Genomic DNA, 24,153 nt, shown 5'->3' with positions numbered 1-24,153 from the left:
GTTCTCATTACGTGAGACGGAAACATTTTTCCTCTGCCGATCCCCTTCATCTATTGTCCAGCCAGCTGACAGATGGAAGGGTGGAAGACCAAGGGCAGACATTTCCTGGTATTCTTTTACTATATGCTCCAATCATGATTTCATATTCCAAAGAACATGTATAATTTTCAAAAGGAAAAAAAATGAAAGAGTTTATATATCTAAATATAAGCTCATTGGTAGTAACTTATTAAAGAAGAATACTGTTGGATATAAATTGCTTGATTATCAATCAAATATATTACTACATATAAGAGGTAAAACAGTTCATCGTCACTAACAGTTAAACAGTGCCACTATGTGTTAATGCGTAGTATTGCATTAAATTGATTTTGGTCATTAAGAAAACACATTATTAAAACACAATTGTGGCAGCCTAGTGTTAAGTTAGGTTCGTACCTCTGCCTTACAGTCGTTAGATTGAGGGTTTAAACCCCCGTGGGTTAGGACCTTCCAGTGTGCAGTTAGCATCTTTTACCGTAGATATTCTGGGATAGGCTGTGGCACCCCCATTTCCCTTGCGAGAATAGGCGGAATGGAAAACGAATACATGAAAAGACTAATTAATTTGCCATTGACAGCAATAGACATGATTTAAATTAGGAGGATTGCACGTGAATGCTTATTTTTCAGTACCAATGCTAGATGAACTATTTTGTATGGGGTCATAATGGATTGGATATGTAGTACCATAAATGATAGCCAATTCGATAAAGGAGTTTGGATAATCGGTGAAGGGTCATATTTCATACATTAAAGGGAAAGTTGGAAAGACTTAACAGTATGTGAACCCCCCGCAAATCAGGGCAGAACATGCAAACCCCCCACAGCCAGGACAGACCTGGACTCAGAACGTTGAGGCCGACACACTAACCACTCATCCAGCGGGCTCCGCAAAATTTTTCATATTATTTAAAAAGCAATATATCATTGTAAATCAAGATCCTGATTCAAAATGGCTGGTATCATTTAAAATCATTTTAATGCTTCATAGCACAACTACTAATTGATGTTATGAAAAATGTTGGGGTCAGCATCACCAAATACACAGAGCGGTTTTGGGCGTCGCCCATACAAAAGAGCCTGAAAAAAGTCAATTGAAATTTAACATTTGCCACAGAGAAGACCAAATTATTTGATTTATCTATTAGTTTGGGGGCCACGTAATAATAATGACTTTCTCTTTGTATTTTTTTTGTAGGTTTGTAGCACCCCTGTTGACAGATCTGCATGAATACAACTTTAACCTTTGAGCATAGTCAATTGCACTAAAAGAGTTAACTTTCAAAAAGAAGCAGGTTGCAGACTCCTGCTTTGGAGAATTAAATGAATTTAGTTCCAGTTCACAAACAACAGAAGTTACAGTATATGGCATATTTCTCATGATTGGCATAAATTATGTTTTACTTTTAAAAAATCATCACAATAATTTCCTAATTTTCATAATTTCATTGCTCGACATTAACAAACGCCAAGTACTCTTTCCGGGCAGTTATGGATGCGTTTTCATAATGGCGCCACCATTTTGCAATGAATATTAGTTGTTGTTTTTTTAATGCAGGCCGGTGCACATCAATCATGATCTGTTTAGGATTTTGTCTGCTCATCGTCTTTGTATCCGGTACTCATAAAATGTCACCAAATCTGAGTTTGCTATTCTGTTATAAATTAGGTGGCTTAAAAAGTAAAGATAGAACCCTGAATTTATGTCTTTTTAAAAGGCCCCATATCACATGGGATGGTACTTCACTGAATTTGATGGATAGAAATTGGCTGAGCCACAACCCTTATTCATTGTCCTCACAAAATAAACTAAAAAGCAGGGTAAAAAAAGTGTTGATCCAATTTCACTGTTGGTCATGAATACTAAAGTACTACTGCAGAGTGTCCGCCCTATTCTGTTTATTTTTTTACTCTGCGGGCCAGCATTTTAGTGTGTTCATCCCCTAAGAAATTTAATCATTTCATCGGGGAATGTTTTATACACGTTGTGTAGAAAATTGGACCAAACATCGCCGATATGAGCCTCTATTTTTTTCTGAGGGAGGAGCTTAATAATTATAAAATAATAATGATTCTATAATTAGTCTAAAATTAGTGATTATATGGGGCCTTTAAAGAAAACTTACCGTCATTATCAAGCAATTAGTTAAAATCTTACTGAAGTTACAGTGTTGTCTTGATTAAGATGATGACGCTTGCAAAATGTGTTGCTCCGTTAAAGCTCAAGTTCAATCTTGACATCCATTTTGGCGTTATACGGCTCAAGTAGAGGGCGTACCTCTTCTGACAGGAATCTGGACACCTAGAAGAGGAACACAGAGTATATATAAAACATATTTAGTGTACAGACTTGATAAAACCAGGAGGCTAATGAATAATATAGTGAAATCTGCAATTAACCTGCTGGGGAGCACGTCCAATAAATGTCTTGGGATCAAGTATGGCGTCCAGTTGTCCTAAAATGGGCCCAAAATAAGGGTCCCCCTGCACTCTGGCAAGCAAGTCATTATCACCACCCTCCTGTTTAACTACAGCTGCAGCCTCTTGGGACAAGACGCGTATCTTTTCATGGCAATCCTAAGAAGATGATGCAGAACACATAGGTGTTATTTCCAACAATATTTCCATACGCACTAAGTGATCTTATTGGCATACCTGTCTGTTGCCTCCAGCCTTCACCATGGCCATGATGATGTTTTCCGTTGCCATAAAGGGCAGCTCATGGCGAATGTGTCTTTCAATGACTTTAGGGTAGACCACCAAGCCCTCTGTGATGTTCTGTAGAGTGCTTAGGATGATGTCAGCAGTGAGGAAGGACTCTGGCAGAGAGATCCTCCTACATGAGAAAGGACAGCCATAAGTGACAAAATGAAAATGAGATTATCACTTGTTGGCGCCCAATCTGAACTAATAGAGTGGAGAAGGTTCATTCACTGTCATCCTTCCACTTCAAGTGGACTGGATGTTTACTCATGACAAACCCATTTAAATTCATAGGAGAGGGATGAAAAGAGCCACAAGAATGGTCGTCCATGGTTGTCAATGACTGTCAATGATGTAAGGCTGACCTATTTGCACTATCATCCAGTGTGCGCTCCAACCACTGCACAGATGCTGTCTGTAATGGGTCAGCCATTAGTGCCACCAAATGTCGGGCCAAACTACAGCAACGCTCGGCACGCATCGGGTTCCTTTTGTAAGGCATGGCACTAGAACCTGTGGGAACATTGGCGATTTAATTAGATGCCTGTGATCTTGGGTGATTTGATTCATTAGTGAATGGCTTTTACCAATCTGTTCTTTCTCAAAAGGCTCTTCGATCTCCTTCAGGTTGGCTAGTAGGCGGATGTCAGTACAAATCTTTGGAAAGATAAATCACTCTAATAAACCAAATTTACAGTTGTCCAAATAACAAACACCACTACAGAGGGTATTGCATTCACTTTAAGAAAAAATTAAATACCCAGACCAGTTTTCTTTTACCATCATCGCTAAAATAAATTATTTTGAAAAACATAGTTTTAAAAATAATTAACAACCCAAAAATTGTATTATTTTAAAAAGAGTCAGGGCTTTTTTTAAGTGTATGCAATACGCTTCCATAAAAATGTGTCCTAAAACAATATAAGACTTTTTGGGGGAAATTTCTATCAATCATTATTCTCCTAAACAGAACTGCTCCTGCAATGCACAGCTTGATTGCTAGAAGATATCATCTAAGAATGTATATTACCTTATGAACAGTGGCTCCTAGACTGGCAAGGCTGGCTAAACAGTCAACATCCACTTTACGGCTGTATGTCTGTCCAGTCACCAGGTAAGCTCTGGGTAACACAGGTACAAGCTCTTAACAGCTAAGAAATTTAAATCCTCTCCATTTATATTATTTCTATGTATTGAAATTTCAGATGTTGCATTTCTTAAAAGTTTACAGAGGAAAAACTCGTACAGTAATCCCTTGAGTATCGCAATTAATGTAAACCAGACATGGGCGCGATAATCGAAAAATCGCGAAGTAGGGTCACCCCTATTATTTTTTATTTTTTTACTTCAGTGCCCTAGTAGCAAAAAATGCTTATGACTTTCAGCGTGGATTTTCACATTTTTATGAAGTTAAAACTAATAATAATAACTAATAGCGGAACAAAATTGTGAAGTAGTGAACACGCAATAATCGAGGGATTACTGTACAAGCCTTTTCAGTTGTGTATCTATAAATGCTTGGCATTCGGTACTGATCCAAAAGAGAGATGTTTGAAATTAAATGAAAGCATCCTCAAATTACCTCTTGAATCCAGCCATCTCCGTCACTAAACTGTCCAGCTCCTCAACCTTAATGAAGCATTCAACAATGAAGCCACTACAAAAATGTGTTGTGAAAGAATATGATATGTTGTTTAAATGGACAAATTTTACCTTGCTGTGGTCTCCCTGAAAGAGTTGAAGGAAACTAGCCTGTGTGCCAGTGGTTCCCTTGACCCCACGGAAACGCAGGTCATCGCGGGCTCGCTGCAAGTTTCGCATGTCCATGGCCAAGTCCTGCAGCCACAGGCACGCTCGCTTTCCCACAGTGGTCAACTGTGCTGGCCTGCGGGTGCGAAAGATTACATTAAGGTGGTGGCGTGTGTATGCATTGAGGAAAGTGAAGGGACATACTGGTAGTGCGTGAAGCCAAGCGTAGGGAGGTCAGAATATGTCTCTGCAAAGTTTGACAGTCTATCGATGACTCTTGCCAACTTTCAATGGAAGAAAAACAATCCAAAACATACATTAATTAATGTTCTGCTTTCAAACCCATGCTTCCAAACAGCTAACTTTGCTTGGTACAGTTAATTTACTGGATGGATGCACCATGACAGCTACACAGCTAGGCCTCACCTTTGGTAAGAGGATGTCGAAACCATCACGTAGCATTATCAGGTCCTGAGGAGAAAGAGCAAAACACAGTTAGATTCAAACCAATGAAACAGGGGTGTCAAGATGGAGTAATGATAGAACATTAATACAAGCACAAAGAACATAAAAACATCACAGAGAAAGGTTGGAGCTGGGATTTGAATCAGAACCTCAGAATTTTGAGACACTCTAGTCCAGTGCTTCTCAAATAGTGGGGCGCGCCCCCCTGGGGGGGCGCGGTGCGATACCTGGGGGGGCGCGTGTAACCCTGGGGAACAGGATTTTATTTGGCCGTACTAGTATAAAGTGTAATTGCGCATCCACAACAGTAGCTGGCAGTGGCGCTCTCATTGTTACTTCTGTCATGTTTGTGAGAGTGCAACATTTCACATGTTGTACCTATAACACTTTTATAAAATGATTTTATTTATAGTCACGGTGTGAAGTGGGGGGGGGGGCGCGAATAGTTTTCTTCTTGCTAGGGGGGGCCTAACAGAAAATAATTGAGAAGCACTGCTCTAGTCTAAAGAATATATTTTAGAACATGCGTTATCATCTTTGATTTTAAATATGCATGCGATGTTTTAGCTCCACGACTATTACAGTGTTGTCTCCAACGTAGCATGAAGTAGCTCCCAGATGGATAATGGCCGCTGCAGTGGGGCAGCAGTGTGCGAAAGTGTGCACGTGAGCCATCACGTCATGCCGGAGTTTACGCTCCTCTTCTGCTGCCATGCTGAAGTCGATGTCCTCCACATGGCTCTCCATCTCTGCAATTTGTTCGTCCGTTATTGACAGACCCAAATTCTGAGTAGAACAAAGACCACAACATGTTGAAATGATGCATTATATTGTAATAAGATCTACAAAACGGAATTAAAACAGTTCATGTAATATGTACCGTATTTGTAACTTATAAAAAAAAGACTGAATCAGGGGTACGGCTCATATGTGCACATTACTTGCTATACTCTTTTTTACCAGCAGATGTCAGCAAAGTAACATTTACTATTTGTTGTTGTTTTTTTTGTTCTGCAGTAAGAAAACAACCATTAATGGATGAATTAATTCCTTATCATATTGACCTTAATAATGTGCTTTTGATTCAAACAGCATTTCAGAAATATTCTTTCACAAAGTTTTACTTTAATACATGCTTTTACAACTTACACATTTAAATGTGAACGATGCTCTTGAGACTTGGGCCTTCTGTTCTTTTCAAAATTAATTTGTTTGGGGGATTAATATTTATTCCTCCCGATTTTTATCTGCCTTATGGGAAAAAAGCAATGCAGGTCTAACTATAGGATGGTGTGAGCCTTTGTTAAGGAGTGTTAAAATAAGCTCTGTGCTCCTGGATTTGATTACTGCTGTGTCAGTGTTGAGGGGGCATGTGACTTCTTTTTGACATGATTTATTATCCTGATTGGATTAGTGCTTTTTTGTTAGATTACAGCGGACATGTGATGGAACTATAAAATTGAGTAAGTGGGTACATGGCGCTATAAGTTAAAAAAAAACATTTACTATTTCAAGTCTCGTCTTGGTAAAGGTCAATACGTTGAGCACACAAAGTTTTATTAATCTCTAATAGGTCAACAAAGTTAGCACATTCATATCTCGTATTACATTCACATTCTGTAAACCCAAATTTTAGAGGCAAAAAAAAATAACTCCCCGATCAAAGTTTGTTAACTGACCGTTTGAAATAAGGGGAGTTTGTAAGTGGGAAAAAAAACATTGGGATTATCTGGCTGATATTGTTATTTTGTAATATTTGTTTGCTTTGTAGCCCATATAATTTAGCAAAAAATAAAAATAAAAAAATTACAAATTCAACACCCAATGGTGCAGTTGTTCTTCCTCTGAAAATTTGATCGGGAAAAATAAGCAAAAAATTGATTACTCTTTAAGGCCCAATGGCAAATGTCAATAAAACTGAAGAGGAAGAATTTCTGTGGACTGTATCTGTGGACTTGATCTGATTAGCATGTGCAAAGTGTGAGTTGTCATGTGAGAGAAGGCATGCAAGTCTGTGTCTTCCACTAGTTAACATCATGTCTTCAAGATGATCAATCCCATCATGCTATGCATCAAGTATGTATAATTACAATAATTGTATTGGAGAACACAGACAGGAATGAACACTACATCAAAACATGTAGGTGCACTAACCAAAGAGCTATTTAGTAAGTGTTCTTTTATATTATTTTCTTTTAAAGCCCATAGAAATACATTTGTGTGGGCCTAATTTGGTATGCGCCAATTGATTTTTTGCAATACTCTTGTAAAAAAAAGTGACATTTTCAACTCGATAAAGTGTTTTGTTTGCTAGATGCCAGTGATGCAAAATTAACCAATTGCCTTCCATTAACAAAAACAGGCATTAGATTAATTTAAACTGAGAAAACGGTGTAGGGTCATAATTCATTGCCATTGACAGCGTTAGACGTCCAATTCAAATTTTTAATTAATCCCATCATAATACATTTCTGATGACCCGAAAACTAATAATAATTATAACTGTGCATTGATTGGAATCAAAAACCCTAATTTTAATCGGATGAAACGTATTTCATATGAAATTTAAGTGCTTTCGTATAATGATTAAATATTAAGTTCATCAATAGAGTGATTTTGTATTTTTAAGAATAAAGTGCAAGTGCAGGTATGGGTTGTTGTCAGTGGAAGCATATATGGTGTGGGGCTCTTTAAAATTATTTTTAGAATCGGGTACTGCAACGTGAAGGTCGATACATTAGCACACAAATAGTTCATGCATTTGTAAAATATTATGGCAATTATGGCAAAGTTAAGTACAGCGACAAAAGTCTCAAACCTTCTCAGCCTTAGCAAGGAAGATCCACAGCTTTCTCCAGGTTGTGAATTTTTTCCTATCGCTAAAGTTGTAAGCCATTTCCTTGCTGGCATATCTTGACACCAGTGGAGAACGGTATTTCATGAATTCGTCAGCTTCAGCCATGATTCTCAAATAAAGTTTTGCTGGATTAAGAAGTTTGATAGGATTCTTTGCACAAAGAGAGTAGCTGATTTAGTCGCTTTCACTAGTTGCACGAGGTTTTACGACAATATTCTCCGCCCTACGGCACGTGCTTTGTGACAAATGTAGGAGAATACGGTAAAGGGGTGTGGTGGACATAAGATGTTGATGACAATAAATCACGCGCATTAAATTAGCGAAATACATAAAATAACGTTATGTTTGGTAAAATACATAAATCAGTCCTTTTAGATTTTCATCTATACTGGCATGATAAATAGATCATTTAGAAAGGTAAACTCTAGGCAAGTGAATTAATTCTTTCTTGTCTACTTTTTAAAAATAATAATAATTTTGATGTGGAATTTATTTTTTTCTGCAAAAAAAAAACGTATTTTAATGTCCATAGAAATTATGTTCGACTAAAAATTAAATAAAGGATGGAATCCAAACAAATCCACGGTACGCTATGTGACGTCACAGCCCATATTTTAATCAGCAAGTAGATCATTTGTGTCCTTTTTATGTTTTTCATAAAACAGTGCATGTTAAAAGACACTGCATTCAATGAAGCTGACATAGTTCATGTCTGTGCGTATGTTATGTAACGTAGCCGTGTATGCATTTTACATGATCGTCAGAATTTATTCATGTGATGTACGTCATCTGTCTGCAGGCTTCGTATAAATAGTTGGGTTTGATGCAGCAGCTGTAGGATGCACTCATCTGCGTGAAAAAAAGGTATTCTCGCTTCTTTTAACTCACACCCGCTTTTTCTCTCCCTCTGTCTATCCATCTTTCTATCATCCTGACTGCAGTCTGCATCCTCTGCTCACAGATGCTGATGATGCTGCTGCTCAGCAACAGCGTACCCTTCTACAATATGATGAGGCATGCTGTAATTTCTGCTCCAAAGAAGGACTACACTCTTACAAAATCCTAACTCAATCTACTCCGATAGATTCCTGAGACAAAATTAATGCTGAAACAGCCCAAAAAAAGTAGGATAAAAAACAGAAAGCGATGACAGAAAACATTTGGACAAAGGGTTAAAAGATTACCCAAAAAAAAGTGGGGGGAGAGTTTGAATGGCAGCGGGCGTAGAGAGAGGGGGGAGACCAGAGAGGGCTACGCTGCGGTAGAATGAGGGTCAGAGCGGAAAAGCGCTTGAGTTGCCAGCCCTCTCCACCCTGCTCAGGAACCATCGCAGCCCGTGCCTCTCTCTGAAGGGGCTACAAGAGGAATCCACGGTGGAGGCAAGAAGGAGACGTCGGCGGGGGGCTGAGGAGGAGGAAGCCAGAGGTTCTACACACAAAATGGCTGCTGTGTCCTCTGCCTCTGACACTGGTAGGTGTGCTTTCATCCTTCATCCTACACCTTCTTATCCAGTCAATGAATTTAGGTTTGAAATGTTCAATACAATTGCCTGTCATCTGCAATTCTGAAAAACTGTTGCTTTAGTCCTCATGCGTCCAGCAAGGAGAGTGCCGGACGGGTCAATATATATACCTCCTTCTCCTTTCTGTAACACCCCACCGTTTAATCACCCCTGCAGAGGGAGTGTGTATCCCCTTTTTTTCAGCGTTGATAACTCATCTCAATGTGTAGCTTTCTCTTGCAACTTTTAATTGGAAAATTCACATTTGTTCAAATGACGCACTCCCTGGAAGGCGTTCAAGGTTCCTCCTCTGTGACCCATATTCCTTATGAGACAAGAAAAAGAAAAAAAACTGCATTCTGGGAACATTGATACAGAGGGAAGGGTGAGAAGAAAATTAGAGAAAAAAGTTTAGGATCCAGAAAACAAAAACTATGAGAAATAGACATATTTGGCTCTCAATTCAGTGCCAACATAACCAACTTTAAGACAGAGTAGTGTACTATTATGCCTAGAAATCATCCTGAAATTAGATTTGGAAATATTGGATAGCTGCATGTCACTTAACCCAGTGACAACATTAGAAATTCAGTTTTTTGAAACAAGGAAGACTGGCTGTGAAAGCTCATGTTTCACTGCATTTGACAGCACTGGACGTCCGATTCAGGGATGAAAAAATGTAAAATCATCAATGGCTGCCAATGAGTTGACAACAAAAGTGCTAAAATACTTACCATGACCATGTCTACCAAGAGTGCAAAATCAAATCGAAACGATTACACCAAATTAAACACAAGCTATCATCCCTCCTAGTCAAAATGGATGAGACGTCTAGCGCTGTCAATGCCAGCCACTTTGTTTACCTTAACACACGTGTCAAAGTGCCGGCTCGAGGGCCAAATCTGGGCCGCCGCATCATGTTGTGTGGCCCGAGAAAGTAAATCATGAGTGCCGACTTTCTGTTTTAGGATGAAATTAAAGTGAATGTATAGATTTTTATTCAATTTCCAGATTTTCCCCCTTTTAAATCGATAGTGGTAATTTTTTAATCATTTTTTTCTGTGATTTTAGTTCAAAAATCATTTTGTAAAATCGAAAAATGTATTTTTAAAAAGCCAAAATAAACATTGTTTTAGATCTATAAAAAACTGAATATTCCGGGATTTTAATCCAGTTATTTTAATCAATTTATAAAAAATGTCCATAAATCATAATTTAGTTAAAAACAATTTAAAAATTATAATAAAAAGGAATAAAATGAAACAGGGCAACCTAGTGAGAAAGTGTTTAGCACTTCGGCCTCACGGTTCTAGGATCGAGGATTCGAACCCAGGTTGGGGGCAACCTAAAATGCACCTACGTATGAGTATGAGCGTCTCCTTGTGCTCTGCGATTGGCTAACCACTAATTCAGGGTGTCCCTCGCCTGAGGCCCATATGAAAATGAATGAATGAATAAAAACAGAAAGTACTTAAGGGTATTTATTGGTATTAATCAAAGGAAGTGAGTTTAACTCTCTCTTATTGGTGTCGTTTAGTTTCTGCAGGGGACAGCAGGGGTCGTCACCCTCCTGAACGCCGGCTGCTGATCCTAGGGGGCCATAAATCTGGTAAGACCTCCTCAGCTAACACTATTCTGGGAGAAGAAGTCTTTGACGCTGGGACAGAAACGACTCATAGCAATGTGGGTCAAACGGAGATCTTCGGACGTCGAGTCACAGTAGTAGATACGCCTCCGTGGCTTATCCCCAGCCACCCGGAGGATGACACCGAAACAGATGATAATGGAAACAGTGGCGCACAGTCAGAGAGCCTTCCGAGACCCCCTCCAAGCCTTGACAGTGAGGGACCCTGCATGGGAGCCATCCTCTGCCCACCTGGACCTCACGCAATTTTGTTGGCGGTGTCCGTCACGCAGCCTTTCACTGACACCGAGAGGAGAGCTGCGGAAGAGCAACTCGGGGCCTTAGGGGGAGGTACTTGGAGATACTCCATGGTGCTCTTTACTGGAATTGACAAGTTACAGAAAGGGGTCTTCATTGAAGAGCACATCGCAAACACAGGAGATGCCCTGCAATGGCTGGTGGAAAGATGCGGAAGCAGGTATATTATTGGCCTTCTTCCTGTAAAACAAGTCTACCAGGCACAAGAAGTACATATTTTATATTAGTAATTAATACATGCCACCTACAAAAATGGCAAAAAGTGTCATGCTAATTTACTTACAAATAGTATATGTATTTATGAATGTACCGTATTTTCACGACTATAAGGCGCACCGCATTATAAGCAGCACCCTCAATGAATGACATTTTTCCATATATAAGGCGCACTGTATTATAAGGCGCACTGTATCATAAGGAGTACTGGCTAATTTTCCTCGGCCTTTGCAAGTGAATATTTAAAGGAAGTATCAGTACCATCCCTCAACCAGTATGATGTGTTTATATAACACAGGCGAGGCTATCAGATATCTTGGAATGTTCTTTTTACTAATGGATCTGGCCTCTTTGATCAAGTGGTATAGCACTAGACAGTGATGGTTTAATGTTTCCTCTTTTCACGGCTTGTGACTGGAATCAGACTTTGTCATAATAGCAGTTTTCTTGGAATATATATATTTTCTGCTGAGGCTGAGTTAGTGAAAAGTCACTGCCTGGCCTTATTAACAATACTATACTAGTAAATTTATATTCTATGCAGATTTTTGTTGTTATTTATTTGGTCTGTAGCATTATTGTTAGAAGACTGTTAAAATGTATATGATTCCAAAAGTACTGTTGTATGAATACAAACCAATCACGTCATTTTCAGACATTTGGATTTAGGTGAAAATGATTGAGGTTTAAGATGTGTAGTTATTTATTGGTTGTGGTTACTATGGGCTTCAAATTGGCAGAGGTAAATACCACTAATAAGAGTGTTATGTTAACTATTGTGGGAAGTTAACAGTCTTAATGCAGGGACTATAATGTCTATAGTATATGGAAATATTTTAGATTGGAATGTACTTTTTTCTTGTCAGTATCTGATCAATACTTACTAGTTCTACTTACAAGATTCGGTGACTCAGACTCAGATGTTCAATTATGTGATCGAGACAACCTTAGTATAAATTATACATAGACAAATGGTTTACTCAGAAAATAGACATTAGACATCCAATCATGTGATTCTTGAGGTTTTTTATTTAATCAATTTTAAGCCTGCTCACTTTAAATGGATATGACATCTAACGCTGTCAATGGCATTTAAGCTTTCTCTTCAGAGTAGCTCACAAGAACAAGATTCTCCTGCAGAGTAAACAATCCCTTAAGCTTGTTTGAAATGCTTTTGTGTGTGTGTGTGTGTGTGTGTGTGTGTGTGTGTGTGTGTGTGTGTGTGTGTGTGTGTGTGTGTGTGTGTGTGTGTGTGTGTGTGTGTGTGTGTGTGTGTGTGTGCTTATATCAGCTGAGTAATAAAAAAAAAAACGATTTCACAGCTTGTACAAAAAAAAAACGGTTCCGAAAACAATGAATTCCATGTGGATTTCACTACTGAAGACAAGAAATTGTTTACTCAGATGCCTGAGTTAAATTCAGTTAAACACTAACAGCAAAATAGTATTACTACTAGCAAATGTGGCTTTTGGTTGAGTTCCAATTCCTTTATTCTACCTGCAGGTACCATGCTTTTGATAACAGCTGGAAAGATACAGAGGAAAATACACAGGTACCTGAGTTAATGGAAAAAGTGGAAGAAATGATCACTGACAACCAAGGTTTGTTGATAGCAACATCAATATTTGTCTAGTTTTTTTCTGTGTTTCACTATATACTTATGTCATTGTAATTTGAATGGCTGCTGCTTTTGTACAGGTTGGTACTTTGAGGTGAATGAGTTGATTTTGTTAGAGGAGGAGCAGGCCAGAAGAGCACTGGATGAAGAGAGGATGAGGATGGAAGAGCATGCTCGACAGAGAGAGCAGATGATTGGAGGTCCTCCCAGAGGTATGAGGATCTGTTTGTGTGTTTTATTGTGTGCGATGACCATGAATAAGTGAGAAAATGCACACGCTTGCATTTCACTGCTGCCCGTGGAGAGGAAAATTGTTAGCACTCAATCATAGAAAGGTGAAAAGTCCCAGCCGTTGTTGGCTCACACTAAGGTGGACTATGGTTTCCTGGTTCTCTTCCAGCATGGATAAAATAATTCGTAGGGATGAGATAAATGCAATGATTAAATGTCGCTGTGCATGTCACAATTGTTATAACCCGTATTTCATTCATCATAGTAGTATAATCCGTTATTTTGTGATTGGTAAACAAGGGCACTGATGAGGACTGAAGTTATTTTTACAACCTAAATTTTTCCCATTAATTTATATTCCTTTGTTTCAAATACTTTTTTCTCGGGTATACCATAACAAAATTAATCAAAACATTGAATTTATGGTAAAATACTCACAGCTGTGTTTCCCAGAATGATATATTTCCCCCAAAAATATGAAAAACCTTAAGAATTAATGGTTAAATTAACAACACACCACAATATTTAGAATAGATACTATATAACTGTTGTTTTTTTATATCAAATTAATGTAAAATTTTCCACTTGTAACCAAATGGTGGTATATATTGTTAAATTGGAGGTAATTATATTTTAGAGCATGAAGTATTTGTTATATTTGTCCTTTATCTTGTTTTGACATTCATTCTTCTTCTACGCTGCTTAACCCCACGAAGGTCACAGGGGTGCTAGAGCCTATTCCATGTCACTATAATCAGAAAGCAGCCCTGAACTAGCTGCCAGCCAATCGGAGGGCAGACATAGACTAATGATGAATGACACGCACACCTATGGAGAATTTAGTGTTCAATCAGCCCAAACTCCACACAAGGCGTGGGGTTGAACCCTTGATATCAGAACAGCGAGGCACGCTAACCACTCTGACTTATTATTAAAATCCAAGAGGATGGTCCTTGATTCATCATGATGTGCATTGATAACTCAATTATATTTACTTATTTCTGCTCCCATACCTCTTTTGGCAGAACTGAGGTTGCTGTTGTTAGGCTGGAAAGGTGTTGGAAAGAGCTCTGTTGGAAACACCATCTTGGGCCGCCGTTTTTTTGAGTCGGGCCAGGAGACAGATCTCTGTCTCCGCAGGCAGGCACTCGTATCCGGTCGGCGGGTCACCATCGTCGACACTCCGGGTTGGGACTGGTTTTCAGTACGCCGCACACCCAAGCGCATCCGTCAAGAATCGCAACGTGGTGCAGCCCTTCTGCGACCAGGACCCCACACGCTATTACTTGTCCTCCCGGTCGTCTCCTCCCTCACCGCCAGGAAAAGAAGAACACTTTTGGCTCACATTGAGAATCTTTTTGGGGACGGTGCCTGCCTCCACACCATGGTGCTGTTTAGTTGTGGCGACTGGCTAGGCCGCACCCCCATCGAGGAGCACATACTCAGAGGTGGACGGGAACTACAAAGATTGCTGGAGTACTGTGGTAACTATTACCATGTCTTGGACAGTAAGACTCCTGGCAAGGATAAGAGTGTCTCAAATCTCCTGGATAGGATTGAAGAGATGATCAGGGAGAATGGGGACAAAGCCTTCCTCCCTGTTCAAACCGAGTGGTGTAAGTCTTGCAATTTTATCTTTGCTATACATTTAAGGCAGTTAATCCTGCAGGAGTGCATGTATTATCACATCTGATCCAAAAACTCAATTGAGCATGCCTTTAGAACAGGGGTGTCGGACTCGGTTGGTTTGTGGGTCGCGTTAACGTCAACTCGATTTCATGTGGGCCGGACCATTTTAGATTTAATATTTCGATTTTTTTTTTATAAATGGATTAAAAGAACTGGATTAAAAACAGTGAATATTCAGTTTTTTTATAGATCTAAAACAATGTTTATTTTAGCTTTTTTTTAAATATATTTTTAGATTTTACAAAATTATTTTTGAACTAAAAACACAGAAAAAATTGATTTAAAATTTAGAATTATTGATTTAAAAGGAGGGAAATTAGGAAATTTAATATACATCTATACTCTTCATTTTAATTTCCTCCTAAAACAGAAAGTCGGCGCCCATGATTTACTTTCCTGGGCCACACAAAATGATGCGGCGGGCCAGATTTGGCACCCGTGCCGCCACTTTGACATGTGTGTTAATGTAAACTAAGTGGCTGGCAGTGACAGTGCTAGACGTCTCATCCATTTTGACTAGGAGGGATGGCATCTTGTGTGTTGCACTTTGATACATGTGCTTCCTGAACGGATGTGGCCAGACGTCCGTCGGCAAAACGTCTTTAGGCGAATCGCCCGAGTACCGATGAGTATAGATGTATATTAAATTTCCTGATCCTCCCCCTTTTAAATCCATAATTGTAATCTTTTAATACATAATTTCTGTGTTTTTAGTTTCAAAAATCATTTTGTAAAATCTAAAAATATATAAAAAAAAGCAAAAATAAACATTGTTTTATATCTATAAAAAACTGAATATTCAGGATTTTTAATCTTGGTCTTTTAATCCATATTTATATAAACAATCTAAATATTATGTCTAATAGGGTCTGGCCCACGTGAAATCAAGTTGACGTTAAAGCGGCCTGCGAACCAACCTGAGTTTGACACCCTTGGTTTAACAGGATAAAAGAAAAAATATTGCATGTGAAGAGTGTCATGACATGCCGTGAAAAAAAAGCTTTATCTGTATTACAGTGTGATTTGATGCCTTGTATAATCTAATTGGCTCGTTTTTAACAGTGAGCGAGGAGAGTTCTTACTCATCGGACAACACTGAGCCAGAGGACGACTGTCGAGGGTGCCAAGTTCAGTGAAGAAGACAAAAGCAAAGAGGTCATGTGCGTGTTTACTCTTTTTCTGCGTCCAACAGGACAAAAACTAACCTCATGTACCTTCCGCCTCGCCTATTCTAATACTAGAAGAAGAAAAAAAAGGTTTAATCGTGAGTAGCTCTGAGGAAAAACACTACTTATGGGTATTGGATGAGAGGATCACATTTGAGCACTCTTATGAAGGAAATGTTCCATGAATATATTTAACTTGTAACCTCATGTTGCATCCATATACTGTCAAGATTTATAGTTGAAAATGTGAGGAAAGATGAAGCCATCTAGCGTATTTTAAGTCTAATCCCTTCACTCACGAAAGGATCTGTCTAAAATGACATTATCTGGACAAGGCAGCTTGTTGTCTCTCACGTCTACGACAGGAATAAAGCCTTGTCCACACATAGCAGGGCATTTCGCCCAAAAAAATTTCAATAAAATAATTTCTACTGTTTGACTGATCCACACATAAAGTCACATTTTGCTTATTATGGTTAAGAAAAGCCTACGACCAAAGTCAAGATTTTGAATTCTGCGTTTATACATTTAATACTCAGAGATTTACATTTTTTTAAATGAAATACTCTGATATGTTAATTATCCGACTTGTGTTTTGGTTCATTAACAGTCCGCTTAAAGGTTTTGATGCTACTTCTAGACCAGGTGCTCCTTTTTGTTGATAGTTTTTAAAAAGCTAAGATGCTGCTCCCTTCTTAAGAACACAGACATATTTTTTTTATTTTTATTATTATCATAATTCGTCACTGCTTTATTGTGTTTAACTGATTTTTTTTATTAATAAGGTAAAACACAAGAACTTGCCTACTTGTTTATCGGAAGCTGCAATAAATTATGACTTGGTTTTAATTCAAATGGTTTAACAAGTCAAGCCTTAACAGTAAAATATATCCATATGTTGATGTTATTATCTTATAAAACAGGTTATCAATATGCTATAAAAAATTGATATCTCGCTGTTTGTTAATGCAATCAATAAGTTGCTTCCATTAGATCAAAAACGTTCTTCTAGAATAGTGTCTTATGTTAAACTCATCATTTTGACTGTTGAACTGAAATATTTTTTGATGGATTGCACGCAAAAGTGCCAAAAAATCTTTCTATTTGGAAATACTTTTTCTTTTTAACACTTGTTTCACTGAATATCATAAACTGATTTCCTTACCCATATATCAATAATTGTCATAGTGCCATATAGTCATTATAGCCGGCCTTTTTTCAGGATCAAAACTGAATGCATAATATTATATTCATGTGCTTGTGTATGGATGGATGATCATGTATTGTGTACTTATACTTTTTTTTCTTGATAGAGGGGGCAAAGTATACTTGTTTTGAAAAAAAAGCCCTGCTACGTGTGCACAAGGACTAACTTAAGGAACGTTTCCTTCTTTTATTATTGCTTTCATTTACGGGAAGAGCGTCAATTCTTTATCGCCTGATCTTTGACTCCTTTGAATCAAAGGCATCATAAGGAAACATCTTGACTTGACTTTGCACATGAAAGCAGATCAATTTATGAGAACTACAAATCCTGAGTGGTTAAAAATTGGGGAATTTTTTCTTGGGTAAAATCTGGCACCTCTAAGGAAAAGTCACCTTTGTTATGCAGATTGAAATACTGCAGACATTAATTTTAAAAAAATGCTGCTTTGAAGCAACTAAATAGAAAGTCTTTGTGCTTTGGTTTTAGTTTATTTGATCGTTTTGTGTTAGTATACATCAAAATAGTCCTTTAAATGAATTATGTCATAAATAAAGTCATGTCTGCAGTCATTTTAAATTTTAACTCTATCAATCAATACAAATTTAAAAAAAAAGCTTTTTAAAAAATCCAATGTTAACTCTTTCACTGTTTCTCCATTGGTGGTCATTATTTTTTGAAAAAATCCTCTAATTACCCTAAAATTAATAGGAAATAATGCTCTAAAATCATCAGGAAATGCTCAAAATCTACAGCAAGTAACCAATGAATTGCAAGGTGACCAGAAAATGCCCAAAAATCAATAGTAAATGATTCCAAATATACAGAAAGCGACCCAAATTGACCTAAAATCAACATCAAGTGACTCAAAAGTACCCTAAAAATAATAACAAGGAAGTGACGCAAAATTAACTCATTGCCTGCCATTGAAACCAATAAGACTGAAATATAACACAACAAAATATCTTCCATTAACATTACTATCACCAAGAGTGCATAATCCCATTTTAGCCAATGACAACAGATTTCTGGTGACCTATGTTTGTGCAAAAACAAATAGGTCAATACTTTTAAATCAAATCCATGCCTGGATACAACATTTGTGCTGTATTTATTGACTAGTTCAACTACGCTCGTGCCTCAGCATCAAAGCGTGATTGTGGAAGTACAGTCTTTTTTTGCGAGGGCTGTTTCCTATAGAATATGTCAAGCTTTTCGCATGCTACTAAAACCACATAACCTCATGAATCACCGGAGCTACAAAATAGGGCTACCAAGCTACTTTTTTTACGCCTAGAATAAATCAGCAGCCCTGAAAATACAAGATATATATATATAAAGATATATCCAGCAGTCTGAGGCATGTTAAAATACTGCATGAATTTCCAGAGATTTGATGACAAAGCCATGTATAAATGTCTTGTCTGACATCACATCTCTAAACTTTTTGTACACCTGCAAGCAAATAAATAATAAAATAAGAAATATTACATAATAGGTTAACCCACCTGTGTCAAAGTGGCGGCCCGGGGGCCAAATATGGCGCGCCGTATTATTTTGTGTGGCCCGGGAAAGTAAATGATGAGTGCCGACTTTCTGTTTTAGGATCAAATTAAAATGAAGAGTATAGATGTATATTAAATTTCCAGATTTTTCCCCCTTTTAAATCAATAATTTTAATTTTTTAATCCATTTTTTTCTGTTTTTTTAGTTCAAAAATCATTTTGTAAAATCTAAAAATATATTTTAAAAAAAGCTAAAATAAACATTGTTTTAGATCGATAAAAAACTGAATGTTCAGGTCCTTTAATCCAGTTCATTTAATCCATTTATAAAAAATAATCTTAATATTATATCTAAAATGGTCCGGCCCACATGAAATCGAGTTGACGTTCAGTTCAGTATTATTGAGGGAGAACTAGAGTGTATTTCTGTTTTTCTCAACATTTTATTAATTCACCATTTAGTTTGTTCATGAAAATATGTATACAGTATAAATAATATTAAAACATATATTTTTATTTTAACAAAAATGGGGATCTTTTTATGCAGATGTGCCAAATGGGAATTCGGTGTATTTCCAGTGTGATCGTTTATGTCTGATTTATTCAGAAAAAAAGCAGCTGGTCAGAAAATCGTTTTAAGGTACAGTGGGAAAGAAAGAACAGAAGATATTAATGTAAAAAAATAACAATAAATAAACTGTATTGGCTACCTAATACAACACCTAAAAGTAGCATTGCTGTCAACTCTTACTGAAGGAAAATCATGTTTGGATATGTAAGAACTTAAAAATAAAAAATATAGGGTAGATAAGTGTGTGTATGAGTGAGTACCCAATCAATATTTGCAATATAAGTTGAATTATATTTTTAAAAGAATGGGGCAGATGAGTGGTTAGCGCGTCGCCCTCACAGTGGGGGACCCGGGTTCAAATCCAGTTTGGTCCACCTGTGTGGAGTATGCATGTTCTCTCTGGGCCTGCACGGGTTTTCTCCGGGTACTCCAGTTTCCTCCTACGTTACGAAGACACACATGGTAGGCTGATTGGACACTCTAAATTGCCACTAGGTATGAAGGTGAGCATAAATGGTTGTTTGTCTCATTGTGATCGATGATTGGCTGGCCACTAATTTAGGGTGTCCCTCGCCTCTGGAACGCAATTAGCTGGAATAGGCTCCAGCACCCCCCACGACCCTACTGAGAATAAAGCGGTTCAGAAATGAGATTAAATCAAAATGAGTCACTTGCCCTATAAAGGGCTAGAGGTGTTTATGTGACTTACTTCCTCAGGCGCGCAGTAAAATATTTTAGGGGGGTGTCGAGATAGAATACCCTGACTATGCTTCTGTCTATGCTTTAGTGACTGTGCTTCATGTGATTGCGTACCCCACTGCAGCATTTATAAGCATGACTCAACAGTTTGATTGGTGGATGTTTCAATGGTTCATTCGGGAGTGCTCCTCTGCGGCTTTATTGTATACGCATTGTAATATTTACAGTGTAAACTATGTTCCACTGTCGCTATATAGTGAAGCATTTGCACTTTGTAAATTATGCCACTTCTTAGGTCAGTGATGTTACTTGTTCCCCTTTGTGTTCCTCTTAAGGGTGGTGACATCATCAGCGCTTTGTCAGCCATACAATAAACTATACTGATATGATATTGCTTGTTTTCCTTCATATTGGTTGCAGCTTTTTGATCTTCTTTATCATGTATATTTCATATTAATCCTGTGCCATACAGTAATCCCTCGATTATTACATCTTCATTGTCGCAAATTCACTACTTTGCATTTTTTTCCGCTATTAATTATAAATATATATATATATATATTTCTACTTTCATAAAAATGTGAAAATACACACTGAAATTCCCAAGCAGAAGCCACTCTTGCTATTAGGACTCAGCACTGGAAAAAAATTACTTATAATAGAGTACCTACTTAGTGATTTTTTGATTATCGTGGCCATGTTTGGTCTACTTTAACTGTGGTATTCAAAGGATTACTGAATATGCCTGTCATCAATCAAATTTTGATGTTAGGTTTTTATTTTATTATTTAGGCTTTTTATATGCCATTATATGACACCACTTGCCAAAAATGTACTTGTTTCCTTGGTATGTGCAAATCTAGTGGGTGTGACTCCGAAAAATCAAGTACTACTTAATTGGCATCTTTAGTCATAATACATGTTTTATTTAGGAATACACATTTTAAAAGGACCAACTATAAAGAAACTGAGGCCCAGAGAAACAATCAAAACAGAATATGTAGCAGAATTTACCAGGAGCTACTCTTGGAATACATTTGAACAATAAATGTTAGGAGATACTCAGTATGTGCTATATGTGGAATACAGAATATGTGCGTTGATCACATAAAATATTAATTTAGCAAGAGACAAAAAACAATGAGCGTATGATTTCTCAAACACACGATTCCACAACCTGTCCACTTTTCATTTTTGCCATGCGGACTTCTTCCATGAGCTCTTTAAGGTACTCAATCTCTCTCGCCATAGATTCGGCCTTCTCCTGTAGCTCCACGTTCTTCCTTTCCAACACGGAGTGCTCAATCAGTAGGGCGTCCTGCTCTGCCCTTTTTTTCTGCCTGTAACGAGTGGCCGCCGTCTTATTCTGTTCCATTTTCTTAAATTTTCGGTTCCTTGGCGCCTTCGGAGTTTCTCTTTCAGTTGCGGGGGAAGACTTTACTTTAAGAGTGGGGGAGGGCGGAGTTTCTTTTTCTTTGGGACTGGGGTATGGTTGGACTCTGGAGGACTTAGCTAGGGAAGAAGAATGGCTAACGTTGGACCGCGTGGATACGGCACCGGTGACCCTGACGTCATCTTTAGGAGCAAGCACAAGGACAATTCGCGTTGGTGAAAGTGAAAGCACAATTCTTTGGACCTGGGGGACCACGGTGGCTTCTGGTTTCACCTCATTCATAGGAACATCCACCTCACTACCTAGGTCCAGGGTGTATGCAGGGGAAGTTGAGGGAGTGTTGTCGGATGGGGGGGAGCAAGGGCTTGGGGGGTCAGAGGTGGATTCCCATTTGATCTCCATCTCCTCTTCGGGTTCTGGGATGGGGGCAGCGGGGGAGGGAACATCGCCTGCGTTGCTGTGGGATGATTTCGGTTTTACCGAGATGTCTGGATCAGTAGCCATTAAAGGGGGGTGGGGGAGATCTGAGGGAGGAGCAAGACTTGACAGAGAAGCGATGGGGAGCGTGTCAAGCTCGTTGGGAAAATCGAGGGAGGCCAGGATGTCATTTGGATCACTGGAAGACTCTTCATTAGGACCACAATCGGCTATCAGAGAATCCAGGTCAAAGTCACTCAGGTCCACCCTTTCAGCCATCCAGTCCAAGGTCCCAAACATGTCATCTGAGGGTAACATGGTACAAAATTAGAAATGTGGCACTAAGACAGGAGTCAATCAAACAAGCCTGTTAGAACATTTCAAGACGACTACCTTTGCTGTCAGTCAAGACCAGTTCGCTCTCTCTCGACTGCCCAGATCGGACCAAAAAGGGGAATGGGAGTGGGTCGGATGAGGTTCCAGTTTTCCCCTGGAGGACGTTCTGTGGTGAGTGAGGGGGTGAATAAAAGGGAGGGGGAGAGGAAGAGGAGGAAGAAACAAATGAGGAGCTGAAGGGTGACAGTGGTGCCGCGGCTCCATCCGTCGAGGTCCGTCCTCCTTGGCGATGGTCCTCTTGATCAGGGTGAACTGAAACGGAGCCCGCAGCGTCAGCCATGGGAAAGGAAGGCTCCCATAGAAGGGCCTCCATGTCTTCCAGGCCAAACAGTGAGTTTGTCATCATCATGGTCATAGTGGCTATTGTTGGTCACAAAAGGAGTGCGTGACAATGTTCGGCGGGTGCCAAAATCTTTCTTGCTGTCGCTTGCAGCAGTGCTGAGGGTTTCCACGTGGAACCTGGAAAAAGAAGGGTTGCATTTGGGTCAAACTACATTTTGCCTTGAGGGAGATTTTCATGTATAACTCATGGTTAGATCAAATAGTTTGGGGGAGTCGAGCTCTTCTCCTGCTCTGCCACTAGATGGCGGCAGTAAACTTCAAACTGTCAGTTAATGCTTTCCTCACAATCAAAATAGAGATTTTGTCATTTGTTGCTTTCATTAGCCACTTTTAAGTATAAGAATCGGATGATGTGTTTTTAATGTTTGAAGTAATTTAAGTTCAGGACGCTGCAGATTTTGTAAAACTTTAATCCACCAGTTAATGCGGGTTCTTCATGAACGAAGTACTAGGATTTGCCCTTTGTTGCTTTCATCTTTCATTTCCCGTTTTAAAGAACAAGAATCAGATGTTAATGTTGGAAATCATTATGGTCAAGATGTGTAAAGTATATAACTCATGTAACATGTTTAAGACAGAAACGGGAAAAATAAGCTTAATAAATTGAGGCAATCGCAGGGGGAAAATACTGACCTTATTTTCCTTATATTGATTTTAAAATCTTGTTTGGAAATAAAACTGATTAGGAGATAAGGAGTCCATGCCTAAGTTCATTATTTTGGTAAATATGACGAGAATATTGGTACGCCCTTTTAAATTTTATTGTAGACATTTTCCCCATTATGCTGCCTCCTACGCTGCGGACGAAATAGCTGAAAATCACGCGTGATCTCAATTTTGACGTCACACGTCGGTAACATGAGGACAGAGAAATCCCCTCCCCCGCTAAAGCCGCCATTTTAACACAAGGAAAATATCTTGTTCGACGTTCACGTCGACAAAATATGTTTATAACAAAAAACAATACAATTTTAAAACTGGTTAATGTGAACTACAGCTAATTATGCTAAAGCCACGTGGTAAATAATATCAAACCATTGCTTCCCTATGTCTGATGTTGCGTCAGCCATTATGAATCCGTTTTTTTTTTAATTTGTAAAGAGATTCATATCCACGTAAAGAATTATCACACTAAATAATAAGTGTTTATTATATCTATACTACATTATCTACATTGTCTGTATTACCACGACCTTTCCCGGAAGGGCAGTCAAGCGAGGTTGAACACACGGTATCGATTTAATTAATAAAAATACTTACGACATTTTTGCTGAATTTGAAGTAATTCAGTGCACTGGCTTGATGCACTGTTTTGCTGGCTGCTGCTGAATCGCTGCACTTTCAGACTGCCATTTCGGCAAATATAGGCCGATGTCCGGGAATGTCACAATACTGCTTAGCTGTTGGCTGTTTGCTAGACAAAATGGCGATTAGACGCATTGAGTGA

General features: G+C 38.5%; 3 protein-coding genes across 3 annotated transcripts; 1 reads left to right on the top strand and 2 right to left on the bottom strand.

Annotated features, from left to right (window-relative positions):
- Window positions 1-256: 256 nt before the first annotated feature.
- On the bottom strand, window positions 257-8,057 carry adsl (adenylosuccinate lyase). Its single transcript, XM_077734855.1, has 12 exons — window positions 7,778-8,057; window positions 5,542-5,745; window positions 4,921-4,965; window positions 4,699-4,778; window positions 4,459-4,630; window positions 4,328-4,374; window positions 3,776-3,866; window positions 3,333-3,402; window positions 3,111-3,258; window positions 2,698-2,878; window positions 2,443-2,619; window positions 257-2,344 (listed from the first exon to the last, which is right to left on the bottom strand). The coding sequence occupies exons 1-12, from the start codon at window positions 7,919-7,921 to the stop codon at window positions 2,258-2,260; spliced, it is 1,446 nt and encodes a 481-aa protein (XP_077590981.1). The 5' UTR covers window positions 7,922-8,057; the 3' UTR covers window positions 257-2,257.
- A 479-nt stretch (window positions 8,058-8,536) lies between these two features.
- Window positions 8,537-20,545, top strand: LOC144208853 (GTPase IMAP family member 8). Its single transcript, XM_077734891.1, has 7 exons — window positions 8,537-8,680; window positions 8,778-9,286; window positions 10,855-11,419; window positions 12,979-13,076; window positions 13,174-13,305; window positions 14,350-14,940; window positions 16,076-20,545. The coding sequence occupies exons 2-7, from the start codon at window positions 9,256-9,258 to the stop codon at window positions 16,147-16,149; spliced, it is 1,491 nt and encodes a 496-aa protein (XP_077591017.1). The 5' UTR covers window positions 8,537-8,680; window positions 8,778-9,255; the 3' UTR covers window positions 16,150-20,545.
- Window positions 20,546-21,055: 510 nt separating this feature from the next.
- On the bottom strand, window positions 21,056-24,153 carry atf4b (activating transcription factor 4b). The gene is made up of 3 exons (XM_077734126.1): window positions 23,967-24,153; window positions 22,362-22,823; window positions 21,056-22,273 (listed from the first exon to the last, which is right to left on the bottom strand). The coding sequence occupies exons 2-3, from the start codon at window positions 22,717-22,719 to the stop codon at window positions 21,315-21,317; spliced, it is 1,317 nt and encodes a 438-aa protein (XP_077590252.1). The 5' UTR covers window positions 22,720-22,823; window positions 23,967-24,153; the 3' UTR covers window positions 21,056-21,314.

This window comes from Stigmatopora nigra, chromosome 15 (genome assembly GCF_051989575.1).
Source record: "Stigmatopora nigra isolate UIUO_SnigA chromosome 15, RoL_Snig_1.1, whole genome shotgun sequence".
In the NCBI taxonomy this organism is placed as follows: Eukaryota; Metazoa; Chordata; class Actinopteri; order Syngnathiformes; family Syngnathidae; genus Stigmatopora; species Stigmatopora nigra.
The sequence above is the reverse complement of the archived record's forward strand: the minus strand, read 5'-3'. Positions and strand labels throughout refer to the sequence as shown.

Bases quoted from the DNA above. Each gene is read 5' to 3' on its own strand.
- LOC144208853 (XM_077734891.1), top strand. From the start codon at position 9,256: ATGGCTGCTGTGTCCTCTGCCTCTGACACTG. The intron at 13,077-13,173 runs GTTTGTTGATAG...GCTTTTGTACAG, and splicing joins AATGATCACTGACAACCAAG to GTTGGTACTTTGAGGTGAAT. The intron at 14,941-16,075 runs GTAAGTCTTGCA...CGTTTTTAACAG, and splicing joins CCCTGTTCAAACCGAGTGGT to TGAGCGAGGAGAGTTCTTAC.
- adsl (XM_077734855.1), bottom strand. From the start codon at position 7,921: ATGGCTGAAGCTGACGAATTCATGAAATACCGTTCTCCACTGGTGTCA. The intron at 4,966-5,541 runs GTAATAGTCGTG...CTTTCTCCTCAG, and splicing joins GCTACGTTGGAGACAACACT to GACCTGATAATGCTACGTGA. The intron at 4,631-4,698 runs GTATGTCCCTTC...TCGCACCCGCAG, and splicing joins CTTGGCTTCACGCACTACCA to GCCAGCACAGTTGACCACTG.
- atf4b (XM_077734126.1), bottom strand. From the start codon at position 22,719: ATGACCATGATGATGACAAACTCACTGTTTGGCCTGGAAGACATGGAG. The intron at 22,274-22,361 runs GTAGTCGTCTTG...TGTTACCCTCAG, and splicing joins GGTCTTGACTGACAGCAAAG to ATGACATGTTTGGGACCTTG.